Genomic DNA, 13067 nt, shown 5'->3' with positions numbered 1-13067 from the left:
TAAGATCTATGCTTTGGGTTTAGTATGATGGTCTTGTGGGAAAATTAAATTGTCCCAGTGTGGAGGGATTACTCTTAAAGTTCTTGGAAAGCAGCAAACAGTTTCCTGCAAACATGTGATGTCAGCAAGGGTGCAGGACAGGGGGCATCAGCTAACATGAAACAGAGAGTGATTGCTCGTTGAGGGGCACGTGGACAGCCTGGGTCTAGTGCTGCCAATGGCAGTGCTGCTTCTAGGGATTTGAAAAAGGAGGCAGAGCCAGGCGGATCTCTGTGAGTTCGAGGCCAGCCTGGGCTACCAAGTGAGTTCCAGGAAAGGCACAAAGCTACACAGAGAAACCCTGTCTCGAAAAAACAAAAAAACAAAAACAAAAAACAAAAAAAAAAAGGAAAAGGAAAAGGACAAATGTGCACAGAGGTTTACTTGCAAGATTGTGCAACAACACATTATTTATCAGAGAGAGAGAATGCTTACACGAGGACCATGTCTGTATTTCCAATACTCTCTTAAAAGCCAGCTGCACACAGCCACACATCCCCTCTCTCCTGAGAGGAGGGTGGGCATCACAGCCCACCTGTAATCTCAGCATTCAGGAATCAGAGACTGAGGACCCCAGGGCAAGCTGGCTAGCTAGATTAGACTCATCAGTGAACCCCACCTTGATTTATACTTTATTTATAAAGTAAAGAGCAATGGAGCAAGACAGCCAACATCCACCTGGGGTCTTTACATCTGTATACATGTGTGCACACACACATCTGTACTCAAACACTTGCAAATATCCAAGCATGCCATGTATGTATGCATACAAAATAAAAATCACTGAGGAAAATCACTGTGTAAGTATGATACACTGCTCCTATTTCACACACTTTCAGAGATGGTATGGGAGGAGGTCTTGCACATAGTAGGTGCTTGGTGCTCACTTAGGGAATTGAAGCAGAAAGACCCAACAACCACACATCAATGCCCCTTCCAAGAGAGCACATATCCTCATTGGATTCCTTCCTACAGGATCCTACTCAGATGTCTTCTTTATTTTTTCTTAGCAGTGACATCCTGGAGGGCTCATGTCAGCATGGTGACATCGTGAGTACCATCCTTTTGAAGGGTTCAGTAATCCATAAAAGAAGGGAAATAATTGTTCAAGTTTTGATCAAATCAGTCCTCTCAAACCCCCCTTGAGCTTGTCAAGGAGGAAAATTGCATTTCCATTCTGCCCCTGATGAAGCAAGATGAATGTGGTCCACGTGGGATCAAAGGGAGAGATTCCAAGTCATTGTTTTTCTTAGTCATGGGTAGTTCTCCCTGTATTGACCTGGTAGTCTACAGTAAGTCTATGAGCTTTGGATTTATACGAGGCTTAAAAGGAGTCAGTGCTGAGAGAGAGACTGAACTTGCTAGATCTTTTGACCACTTGCTCTTCCACCCACCCTGTCACCTGCAAGGCAGTTTCCCATACATCCCACTTGATGTCTTGGGAGTGGACTTGGGATTTTGGAGGCTGTGAGGTATGAGAGGAGGTGGGGGGAAAATGGCTTTTAAAAATGAATCTGGTTTCTCTAGTCCATCCTATTGGATCCAGTGTCCCTCCCTTTCTTGCAGAGCAGCCTTGACAAAGCTCTTCTCTTTTATTTTGCTAGTCTGGAGCTGATTGAAGGAGATAACATCTTACTGTCATCTTCCTTGGACAGCACTGTGCGCCTGTGGAGCAAAGATGGTGCTTACATAGGTAAGGGTCCGCCTCTGTAAGACATACCCTACATAGGTAAGGGTCCGCCTCTGTAAGACATACCCTACATAGGTAAGGGTCCACCTCTGTAAGACATACCCCTACATAGGTAAGGGTCCGCCTCTGTAAGACATACCCTACATAGGTAAGGGTCCGCCTCTGTAAGACATACCCTACATAGGTAAGGGTCCGCCTCTGTAAGACATACCCTACATAGGTAAGGGTCCGCCTCTGTAAGACATACCCTACATAGGTAAGGGTCCACCTCTGTAAGACATACCCCTACATAGGTAAGGGCCCTCAGTTCAGGGCCAAAGGTGCCGTGGCTCCACAGAATCACGGGTCCTCTGTGTTAAACTATGTTAGTATGTTCAGGCTGTCATGAACAGAGTATCATAGCTCATTATTTCTTCTCAGTTCTGGACTTTGGAAGTCCAGGATGATGGTCTCCACATGGCCAGGTTCTGGTGAGGAATCTTCTTGGGTTTCAGAGCACTGGCCTTTTGATCCACACATGATGGAGACAGCTCTTTATTGTCTCCAACAATAAGAACGCTAATGTTATTAGGTCTTATGACCTTATTTCGAGTTAACTACCTTACCAGGGTCCCTGTCTCCAAATGCAGTCACCTTGAGGGTTAAGGCTTCACCGTCCACATTTTTGGGTGATGTGATTTGGTCTATACTATACCATTAGCTTCCTGTCTCCAAAATTAGAAAAATAAAAATCAAAGAGTTTTGAGCTCATCAAAATCAGTGGGCTGAAGGAAGCTACTTTGGGAAGGAACTATTTTATCATAAAGGATCATAACTAGGCAGGGACATTTAGCTATAGGGTGGACAAGGGCCTAGTATATATTGACCATGGTACCAAGAATAGTCTAATCCACTGCTTAGGGAGACTGGAGCCTGTCTGAGTACAGTGTCTTGACCCATATCTTGTGTTTCTTAAAATAGGTTTGTGACTGACTGAATTTATCTTTCAAGTTCTTGGTACATTGTTGAGTAGCCTGCACACCTACATGATAGGAGTCTTTCTAGGATTCTCTTTCAAGGGTTAGTTGTCCTATATTTGTTTCCTATGGAACTACCAGGGTATAACTTAGTTGGACTGACGTGGCCCTGCCAGTCTTGAGGAGATCTACCCACATTAGTAGTAAGCTCTGCTCTGGTTAGAAGACAGGTTACCCATTGTCATTTGCATGCTATTTATTCATTTATCTTTATTCCTCCAGGGACCTTTGGGCAGAATCACCCCTGGGATGTTTTTACCCCTGCCTCCTGGAGTCACCCAAGAGTCCCCTTTGAGGTTCTGACAGACCCTCAGAGCATGCCCACCCACCTAGTACTGGAAACAGATGTTGCTGCTGGGTGCTCAGGAGGACGGCAGGAGCAGGACAGCTTAATGGAGGAGAAGGTACTGTTTGAGGTTGGTGCCTGAACACCAACCATTTGTATTTCCTTCATGGGTTTTCTGCCAAGCAGCGGAGTGCACACATAGGCTAAGAGAATCAAAGCATAGATCTGGTGAACCAAGGCTGCAGGGAAGGAGAACGTGTCTCCCCCATCCTGGGCAATGGCACTGTTAAGGACCATTGGGACAGGTGATCCATCTGTAGGATGAAGGAGAGGATCTCCCAGCCCTTTCCTCCTTTAGCCTACAGAAAGGCAGCTGTCCCTGGCCTTGGAGCATGCTCAACCTAGTGTCGCCTCTGAGATGGGCAGACCTTGCACATCCAGCCCATGCTTTATTTTGCATTCATTTCAAAGCAGGGGCTCCTAATCACCAAGAGGAAGCTGTGCTCAGCTTAATGCTCTACTCTATGAGATTTGGAGAGGGCCCTGGTCCATGCAGCCTTGATTTAGAGCTCCCATGAAAGATGTGGTTTTCCAAGAAATGCTTGCCCTTTCATAAATTGAAAAGAAGGTCATTTCATGAGCTATGGCTTGCCAGCTACGTCACAACTCAAAGCAGGACACCTGCTCTGCCAGCAGAATCACATCTTCCGTTTGTCCTCGGCAGCCTCACAGAGTGCAGATTCCCAGTATAACCCAGCCACTGACTCCAGCTTAGAGCCCCAGAGGTGTTCAAAATAGAAACAAAGGATCCAGGCCAGCACACACAAGAAACAGCCTCTGACTCACCTGAAGCACCTTTCCGGATCTTGTTCTCAAGGCTACCAAGGGATACCGCGGGGAGACTCAGAATGTGGCTGGCACTGTTGGCTAATTTAGAAACAGTCATTTCAGCTAGCATTCAATATGGAGAATGCTAATGTGTTCATTAATTCTGATAGGCCGGCAATTTAGAAAACAAAAGCTCAGGCGGAGGTGGGAAGAGAGAAAGGAGAAACAGAAAAACAAAAAAAGAGAGAGACAAAGCCTCAGCCAGTTCTTGTGTTCAGAGGCAGACCTAGGGAGAAATCAAACTTCAGTTTCAAGGGCAGGGTGGGGGGGGGGGTGGGGTCCTGGAGGACAAAGAAGGGGAAAGGTGGAGGCAGGAAGAGGGATGGAGGAGGAAGGGCCCTGAAGGACACTCAGTGGGACAGAATAATTCATAGTGGGCTCGCTCTCCAAGGGTGAACCAAGTCTTCCTGAGTGATCTTGATCTTGTATAAGAAAATGTCGCTCTGATTCGTCTGACTACAGTAGGTGCTTTGAAAACCAGTCAAAAGTTTATATTACTTACTTTTCTATTGCTGTGATAAAAACACATGACCCAGGCAACTTACAGAAGGGAGGGATTGTTTGGCTTCCGGTTCTGGAGGGAGAAGGGTCCATCATGCCAGGGAGACATGGCAGCAAGTGGCATGACAGCTGAAGCAGAAGCTGAGTGCTCACATCCTGAAGACTGACAGAGGGCGGTGAGAAAGGTACAAGGCTCTGCAAGCCCCAAGCCGAGAGAGTCCGCCAGAAATGGCGCCAGTCTGTAAACACTCAGTGACACCCTTCCTTCAGCAAGGCCGCAGCTCCTGAGCCTCCCAAACAGCACACCAATGGTGGACTGTCCTGGCTAGTTTTATATCAACTTGAACTTGACACAAGCTAAAGTCTCTGAAAGGAGGGACCCTTGACTGAAAAGATGCCACAGGCCATTTACTTAATTAGTGATTGACTGGGGAGGGCCCAGCCCACTGTGGGTGGTGCCATTCTTGGGTTGGTGGTCCTGGTATCTATAGGAAAACAGGCTGAGCAAGTCACGGGGAGCAAGCCAGTAAGCAGCACCCCTCCATCCATGGTCTCTGCATCAGCTTCTGCCTCCAGATTCCTGCTCTGTTTGAGTTCCTTTGATGATGAACAGCAATGTGGAAGTGTAAGCCAAATAAACCCTTTCATCCCTGACTTGCCTTTTGGTCATGATGTTTCATCAAAGCAATAGAAATCCTAACTAAGACAAGTTGGTAACAGGAGTGGGGTATTTCTGTGACAGACCTGACCATGTTTTGGGGAGGATTGTGGAAGGACTTTGGAACTTTGGGCTATAGAAAATCCATTGTGGGGCTGGAGAGATGGCTCAGAGGTTAAGAGCACTGGCTGTTCTTCAAGAGGTCTTGAGTTCAATTCCCAGCAACCACATGGTGGCTCACAACTATCTGTAATGAGATCTGGTGCCCTCTTCTGGCCTGCAGGGATAAGTGCAGAACACCATATACATAATAAATAAATATTTTAAAAAAAATCCATTGTGTGTTAGCCGGGTAGAAGTGGTGGTGCACGCCTTAATCCCAGTACTTGGGAGGCAGAGGCAGGCTGATCTCTATGAGTTCGAGGCCAGCCTGGGCTACAGAGGGAGTTCCAGGAAAGGTACAAGACTACACAGAGAAACCCTGTCTCCAAAAACAAAAAACAAACAAACAAACAAACAAATCCATTGAGCTTGGAAGATAAGAATATTGAGAGCAGTGAAGACAATGGAGACCTGGCTTGTGAAGCTCCAGAGGGAAGTTTAAAGACTCTGTCAGGGACATTTGTATTTTGAGGTGAAGATCTGTGGTTCTGGTTATCTGGGAGGAAGAATCAGCTGTGATTAACAAGAGACCAGAACTGTTAGGATTCTGCTGCCACTCCAGCTGCATGATCGCACACACGCAGTTCAGGAGCTAAGCAAGGGCTCTTGCATTTTAATCATCAGTGCGTGCTGCATGATTACATATTCGAGGCATGGTCATGCAATCTGCGCATGTGTGACGTATAGTTCTGTAAGCCCGCCTGCACCTTAAAAAGCTGGACACCAACTCTCCCTCTCTCTGTTCTCTCCTGCCCCCACTGCCTTTGCCTCTGCCTCTGCCTCTGCCTCTGCCTCTGCCTCTGCCTCTGCCTCTGCCTCTGCCTCTGCCTCTGCCTCTGCCTCTGTCTCTGCCTCTGCCTCTGCCTCTGCCTCTGCCTCTGCCTCTGCCTCTGCCTCTGTCTCTGTCTCTGCCTCTGCCTCTGTCTCTGTCTCTGTCTCTATCTCTGTCTCCCCCCCCTCTCTCTTCTCTGCATGTGCTCCTTCCCCAGGCCTGGTCCTTTTGTCTCCTCCTCCTAATGAAGCTCTGATACTGGGTTTTGTCATCGCTCATGCCCCATGACCTTTCTGCATGGTAACCAGTGCTGCTTATCATTTTTAACATCAGTGCCATGACTCTCGTGCTGGTGACTACTGCGTGCAGTGTGGTCACGAAATCAGCGCATGCATGGCGTAGTTCCATAAGCCCACCTGCCCATGTTCACAGGAATCCTTTAAAAAGCTGGACTAGACTCCTCCCTTCCTCTCTGTTCTTTCTTCCTCTCTGTTCTCTCTCCTCTCTCTCTCTGCTCTCTGCATGTGCTTTTTCCCCAGGCCTGGTTCTTTTGTCTGCCCCCTTCTCCGAATAAAGCTCCCATATTGGGTTTTGTCATGGTTTGTGCCTCATGACCTTTCCAACCCAGTAACCAGAACTGCTTATCATTTTTAACAAGGACCACTAAAGTAAAGCCTTTCCTTTGCTGGGACAATGGATGCTGGTCAGCTGGGGCTGAGGAATCAGGAGTGATTAAGAAGAGACCAGCATCGTTGAGGTGAAATCTTCTGAGAAGCATTTCCTCACAGTCAGCACACACAGTGTTTCAGAAGCAGCCAAGTTTGTACCTCATGCTGGCCATTGAACTTGGTAGTGTGAGAGTTACCCAGGCAGTTCTGGTTTTAAAGGCATGAAGGGGTCATGGAGAGCACCCTAAGCTTGGCACTGTGTGGCGGGGCTGGAGTCCCTGAAGAGAGCCCACGAGAGGCTATTGGTGAAAGCACAGCCCCATTGCAGCGGGGGACCCAGTGATTTTGGAGATGCTGGTACTAGGGGATGGCCTCCAAGAACAGCAGCAGGTGTGGAGTGGAGTTGGCCTGAGCCTAGAAAACAAGTTGTGTATACTGTGGAGAGCTGAGCCAAAGAAGTGACCAAAGTTCCCTGGAGGAGGCTGGAAGATCTGAGCGAATCCCAGACACTGGACATTGAGTTATTTGCACTGTTGGAGTTTGGTTTTGCTTGTGCTTGATTGTGACAGGTTCTTACATCTTGAAGTAAGAAAATAATTTATTTTTAATTTTACAGGAGCCCACAGTTGGGAGACAGAATTTTAAAAGCGATTTTAGGTTTTAAAAGACACTTGGGATTTTTTTTAAAGGAGACTGAATTTTAAAGTGTTTGACTCTGTAAAGACTATGGAACTTTTAAAGATGTTAGAATGTTTTATTTTGTGGCTTTGGTGTTAATGTGTAACGTTGAGGATGAACAAGAAAGGAAAGATGGTGACTCAGCAGTGATGTGTTTGTGTGTCAAGTTGACAAGGGTCTGCCTTAGTTAGGGTATGTATTGTTGCAAAGAGACACCATGACTCTTATGAAGGGAAAACATTTAATTGGGGTGGCTTACATTTTCAGAGGTTTAGTCCATTATCATCATGGTGGGAAGCATGGTGGCTGAGAGTATGGTGACGTGCAGGCAGACATGATGCTGGAGAAATAGCTGAGAGTCCTACACCTTGTAGGCAACAGGGCGTGGTCTGAGACACTGAGTGTGTCTTGAGCATAGGAAACCTCAAAGCCTGCCTCCACAGTGACATACTTCCTCCAGCAAGGCTACACCTCCTAATGATGTTACTCCCTCTGAGTTTATGGGGGCCAATTACATCAAACTACCACAGGTCAATTGTCCTGGATAGTATTATGTCAACATGACTCAAGCTAGAGCCAGTCATCTGAAAGGAGAGAACCTCAACTGAGAAAATGCCTTCATAAGATCTGGCCGTAGGCAATCCTGTTGGGCATTTTCTTAATTAGTGATCAATGCGGGAGGGCTCAGCTCATTATGAGTGGTTCTATCCCCAGGTGGTGGTCCAGGTTTCCACAAGAAAGCAGGCTGAGCAAGCCATGGGAAGCAAGCCAGTAAACAGCACCCCTGCATGGCCTCTGCATCAGCTCCTGCCCTCAGGTTCCTGCCCTGTTTGAGTTCCTGTCCTGACTTCCTTCAGTGATGAACAGTGCTGTGGAGGTGTAAGCTAAACAAACCCTTTCCTCCCCAGGCTGCTTTGGTCCTGGTGATTCCTCGCAGCAATAGAAACTATAAATAAGGCAGGGTCCAGACTTCTCACTTAAAACACCACAAAGTTACTTCTTAGATAAGGAGGACAGACAACAACCCCCTGAGCCCTTCTATAGTGTATTTGGACCCGGAATCCAAAGGGTAAAATTGCAAAATAAGGTGTTTCGCGGTTGTTCCTGAGAGAGGGGTCCCTGGCTTCTACTCCCAAGTTAATTCATTAGTCATGTGACCTCCAGCAGTCCCTTCTGCTGAGCTGTAAAGTGGAGGGTGAGTTTATGTAGCAGGAATCTTAAAAGTTCTTATTAATCAAATCAAACCTGAGGCCAGTTATTGGGGTGAATGCTGGAAAATCGGAGAAGCACAACAAGCCACAGCTTCCTCACCTCAACAGTTCCTCAGTTGATCCCGTTTCCTCAGACTGGAAGCCTCTGAGTCCTTATATCCGAATGGATGTCAGCTGAACTGCTGCTAGAAGCCTAAAAGCTTAGCCAGCCAAATGCTTCTAGTTTCTGGTCTTCAAGCTTTAGATATCTTTCTCTTTCTGCCGTCATTCCCTGGGATTAAAGGCTCACTTTCTGAGATTAAAGGCGTGTGTGTGCCACCATTTTCTGGCCTCTATGTTTATCTAGTGGCTGTTCTGTCCTCTGACCCCAGATAAGTTTATTAGGGTGCACAATATTTTGGGGAACACAATACCACCACAGGTTTAGATGACCTAGACGTTTCTTTCCAGCCTTCAAAAGTGTGTGCTTGTCTAAATTCCTGTTCAAGAAAAACCTAATGGATTCCTTGGACTCTGAATGCTGGTGTTGCCTCTTCCAAGCTGCCAAGAGAGAGCAGACAGCCACAGCCAAAGTCAATTGACTGGATGTTGAGGAGAGCTCACAGGACAATGCTGCAGGCTAGTGGGTGCTGAGACACAGCACTAAAGCTCCAGGGGACGCCCTCTTGTCCTCTGGCCAGTTCAGCCAGCCGGAGTCTTGTTCTCCCACAGAAAAGCCACGTGCCCCGCAGGTGTCCCTTGGCCTCGGTTACCAGAGTGGTCACGGTTCCTGCTCTTACATCTCTGTCTTCTTCCTCTAGACTGAAAAGACCCCTAACCTCCCCTCCCTAGAAGGTCCTGTCGCTGAAGCAGAGGCGAAAGAAGATAAAAGCCGATGGTCTGCATTTTGCCGCGGCAGGTCAGTCTGGAAAGAATGCAGCCGCAGCCGCTCTTGGCTGAGGCCTGTAGCCCTGTCTGATGCCTACATGAGTTACTTGTCCCTAAGCTCCCCCAGCCTGTGAGTATAACTGAGGTCACTACCCAAGTGTCACCCACTGTGTGTCCTATCTATGTGATTTAATGCCCCCCACCTCCCCCTTTTAGCTGGCTACCACACATGACCAAGGCCCGTACATCCGTCTTTGCTGATAGCTCTGTAGCTGGTGTTACTGCTTCCACAGCACAAGAGGCAGTGTGGCCTCACCACCTCTCATACAGGTGCCCTATGTAGCCCTTCTGGTTTCCTGAGGACATGGAGTGAGAAGGAAGTCCCAGGGCTCCCAAAGTTGCACATTGCAGGCTACCTCAAAGCCCTGTATGCAACTCCAGTTCCCGTGCACTGGAACGTGGCAGGTTCTAGAAAAGCAGAGTGAGTGACTGTTCCCCTCCAGACCCCTGAGATGTTCTTCTCTGGTCATCAACAGACCCAAGGAACAGCCCCTTCAGTGTCCTCTGAGGCCTCTCACCGTAGACTCTAGGTTTAGAGCCTGTGTGAGGGACAGCCCCATCCTCACCATGTGTCATGCTCATCATGAGCTCAAGCTCCTTCCCTGTGGAGCCTGTTTCCATCTCCACAGTTCGCTAACAGTAAAGACAGCTACAGGAACCCTTGCCTTCCACCTACACCCCCAAAGTGCAAACGGAGGCATAGGGAGTAGGGGCCCAGGGCATCCATTTTCCAGCTGGACCAGCATCCTTTATGAAATATTATAGGAGTTTCTACTGACTTCTGCTTGCATCTTAAGGGGCAGCCCTTAGACACATGGCCACAGCTGGTCACACCAGACGCCATGACTAACGAAGGAGCCAAGTGTGAGAAAGGGTTTTTGTTAGAGAACTAGCAAGTTCTGTCCTAGATGCTAAACATGTAAAATGCTTTGAATGCTGTCAGAGTTAGAGGGCCTTTCACACGGAAGATTCACCCACTATGTGCATCATGCCAGAATGTGTCTGGAGGCCACGAATCCAAAGTTTGACTGGGTCAAATAGCTAGCCTGTGGGAAAACAATATAGACTTGGGTTGTAGTTAATTGGACTGTAGGTCATTTCAACTTCCTATGTATATACTTAGTGATCTCCCAAGAAAGTATGGTGTAGGAGGAGTTTTCCTGTCCCAACTGCCTATTCCCAAATAACCAGCAGCTGCTTCCCAAATAACTAACTTGGAGACTTAATATAAATTATAAATGCTTGGCCAAGAGCTCAGGCTTGTTAGTACCTGACTCTTACATTTAAATTAATCCATATTTCCTACCTATGCTTTGCCACATGGCTCATGGCTCGTTACCTCATTTTCTACATGTCCTGCTTCCTCAGCAGCTGGCTGGCATCTCCTCTGACACCAAGTTTCTTCTTCCCCTCATTCTCCTAGTTAGGTTGTCCTGCCTATAATTCCTGCCTGACTACTAGCCAATCAGCTCTTTTATTAAACCAATCTGAGTGACAAATCTTTACAGTGTACAAAAGGATTATTCCACAGCAGTATGGGGTACACCAAGATGTTGGATGTGATGGTGTGTTGGAGTTGGAGACTGGAAGTGGGAAACTCCTTCCCTTACTACTGACACCATTAGCACCTCCATCCTTGGTTGATGGAGTTAGCAGGGAGTCTAGCAGCTGCATGATGATCTCTTTACACATCTACAGGCACTCCTTTGCTTCTCTCCTCAAAAACACCAGTGTAGGGGGTGAGGTGGGAACAAATGTCATTAAGAGCAAGTACAGCAAGAGTCCACAATGGTAGGTTTTGTTTGACTCTCTTGGGTCCAAAGAGTGGCAGCACAGAATGGCAAAGGGGAGTTAGCTCTAAATTCAGAATTGGATTGATTCTCTGGGTTTGCTATTGGCAAGGATAAATGAACAGAAAGTAAAATGAGAGGCAAATGATGGGAGAAAAAAGGGGCACTGGGTCTGTTGGGTGAGTCTTACCCCATCAACACTGGTGGTTGTTGGGCAAATTTTAAAGTGTATGCCTTTTAAGGCAGGAAACATTAGAAATGAAAAACACATTCTATCAATATTTTACTTCAATTGGCAACATGAAGATCATACACTCATTCACCAGTCTTTGGATGTCCAATACATCATGAATAAGTTTCCATTTCTGCTTTTACAAAAGCAAACCTGGAAGATGAGCAAGTTTGCAAAGCATGGAAGTGCAATGTCCTTCTGTTTCTAGCATTTCCCCAAACTCTAACAGTTGTTTATCCTTGATTCTCTATCATCTGCCAGCTACTCACGTCAAAGCCCCGTCTTCAGCCTTCACAAAGTCTTGTTTTTCTCATTATTTCCCATTCATATAATTTTCACTTTATTCAGATAAATTTATAACCCTGACCAAGTGTACAAGAGGCATAGGCAGGTTTGAAAACAGACAGCTGATTCTGGGTAAGCACACAGCTCCTCTCCCCATTCGGGCAGAAGGTCACTGTGGCTGTCTATGTCATGAGGGCATTCACAGGGCTGTGAGCATTTATTTGCAGGGTGGGTATTGGTGGAGTGGCTAAGACCACCAGTCCCTTCCAGAAAGCATCTACTACAGGGATCCTCCATGCAACAGAGTCCTTGGAAGTCAAGTCAAGTGTTCCATGGGTAGCTTGGCTGTACATAGAAAGCCAGAAAGATCACAGGTCGGGGGAGGGAGGACTTCATCTACAGCTCATAGGACAAGGTTCTCTTCTTTCCACTGTCTTAATGAGGCCCACGTGTGGAAGATCTCCCACCCAAGGCCATCTAAGACATTAAATTCAACAGGACTTGCAGATGGATTTGTCTTTAGGCCACTACTAGTTCACAAAAAACAACACAGAGACTTATTATGAAAGCTCAACCAATTGCGTAGGCTTGTTTTTAACTAGCTGTTATAACTTAACTCATGTCCTTTAATCGACATTTTTTTATGTGGCTTGCTACTTGCTCTGCATCCGTGGCATCTCCTACATACCATGCTTCCTCTGAGTCTGGCTCTAGACTCCTGGCATCTCTGCCTTTCTTCTCAGCATCCTCTCTGCCCTGAAAAATCCTACCTAGCTATTGGCCATTTAGCTTTTTATTAAACCAATCACAGTGACATGTATTCACACAGTGTGAAAGAATATTCCACAACAAGGACTTTGTTCATTCCTCATTATATCCCTGGAGAACACCCCATTGGTGATCTCCACAGAAGAGGCAACTGAGGCTTTGGGAGACTGTGCTGCTCACCTGAAGTTAAATCACTCGTAGGTGGCCAGGCACAGGTATGGATGGCCTCACTGTTCTTTAGCTTCCCTGCAGCTCTCCTCTGAGAACAAGTCTCGGGCTTTTATGTGAACGTACAAAGAAAAAACAGAGACGCACCTGCTCTAAACATGGGGATGCCTTGGGCAAGTGGGGGATGACTGTGAATCAAGCATCCACAGCCTGCAGAACACAGCCCCAAAGTTGGCACTCAGGCAACTCACTGATACGCCTGTTGCCTGGGGTCCTTTTAAAGTTGAAACAGAATGGTGGGAAGACATCTGGGAGAATTTGCTTCCTG

At 47.0% G+C, this 13067-nt stretch overlaps 1 protein-coding gene across 1 annotated transcript in view; it reads left to right on the top strand.

Moving 5' to 3' along the window:
• LOC118572579 (WD repeat-containing protein 49-like) overlaps window positions 1-13067 on the top strand; it is a 48535-nt gene that overhangs the window by 33125 nt on the left and 2343 nt on the right. The window contains 4 exon segments of the mRNA XM_036172297.1: window positions 1050-1089; window positions 1644-1732; window positions 2968-3161; window positions 9370-9467. Of these exon segments, the coding sequence (XP_036028190.1) occupies window positions 1050-1089; window positions 1644-1732; window positions 2968-3161; window positions 9370-9467 (421 nt within the window).

The sequence above is a fragment of the Onychomys torridus genome, chromosome 22 (assembly GCF_903995425.1).
Source record: "Onychomys torridus chromosome 22, mOncTor1.1, whole genome shotgun sequence".
NCBI classification, from domain to species: Eukaryota; Metazoa; Chordata; class Mammalia; order Rodentia; family Cricetidae; genus Onychomys; species Onychomys torridus.
Note: the sequence above shows the minus strand (reverse complement) of the source record. Positions and strands in the feature narration are given on the sequence as shown.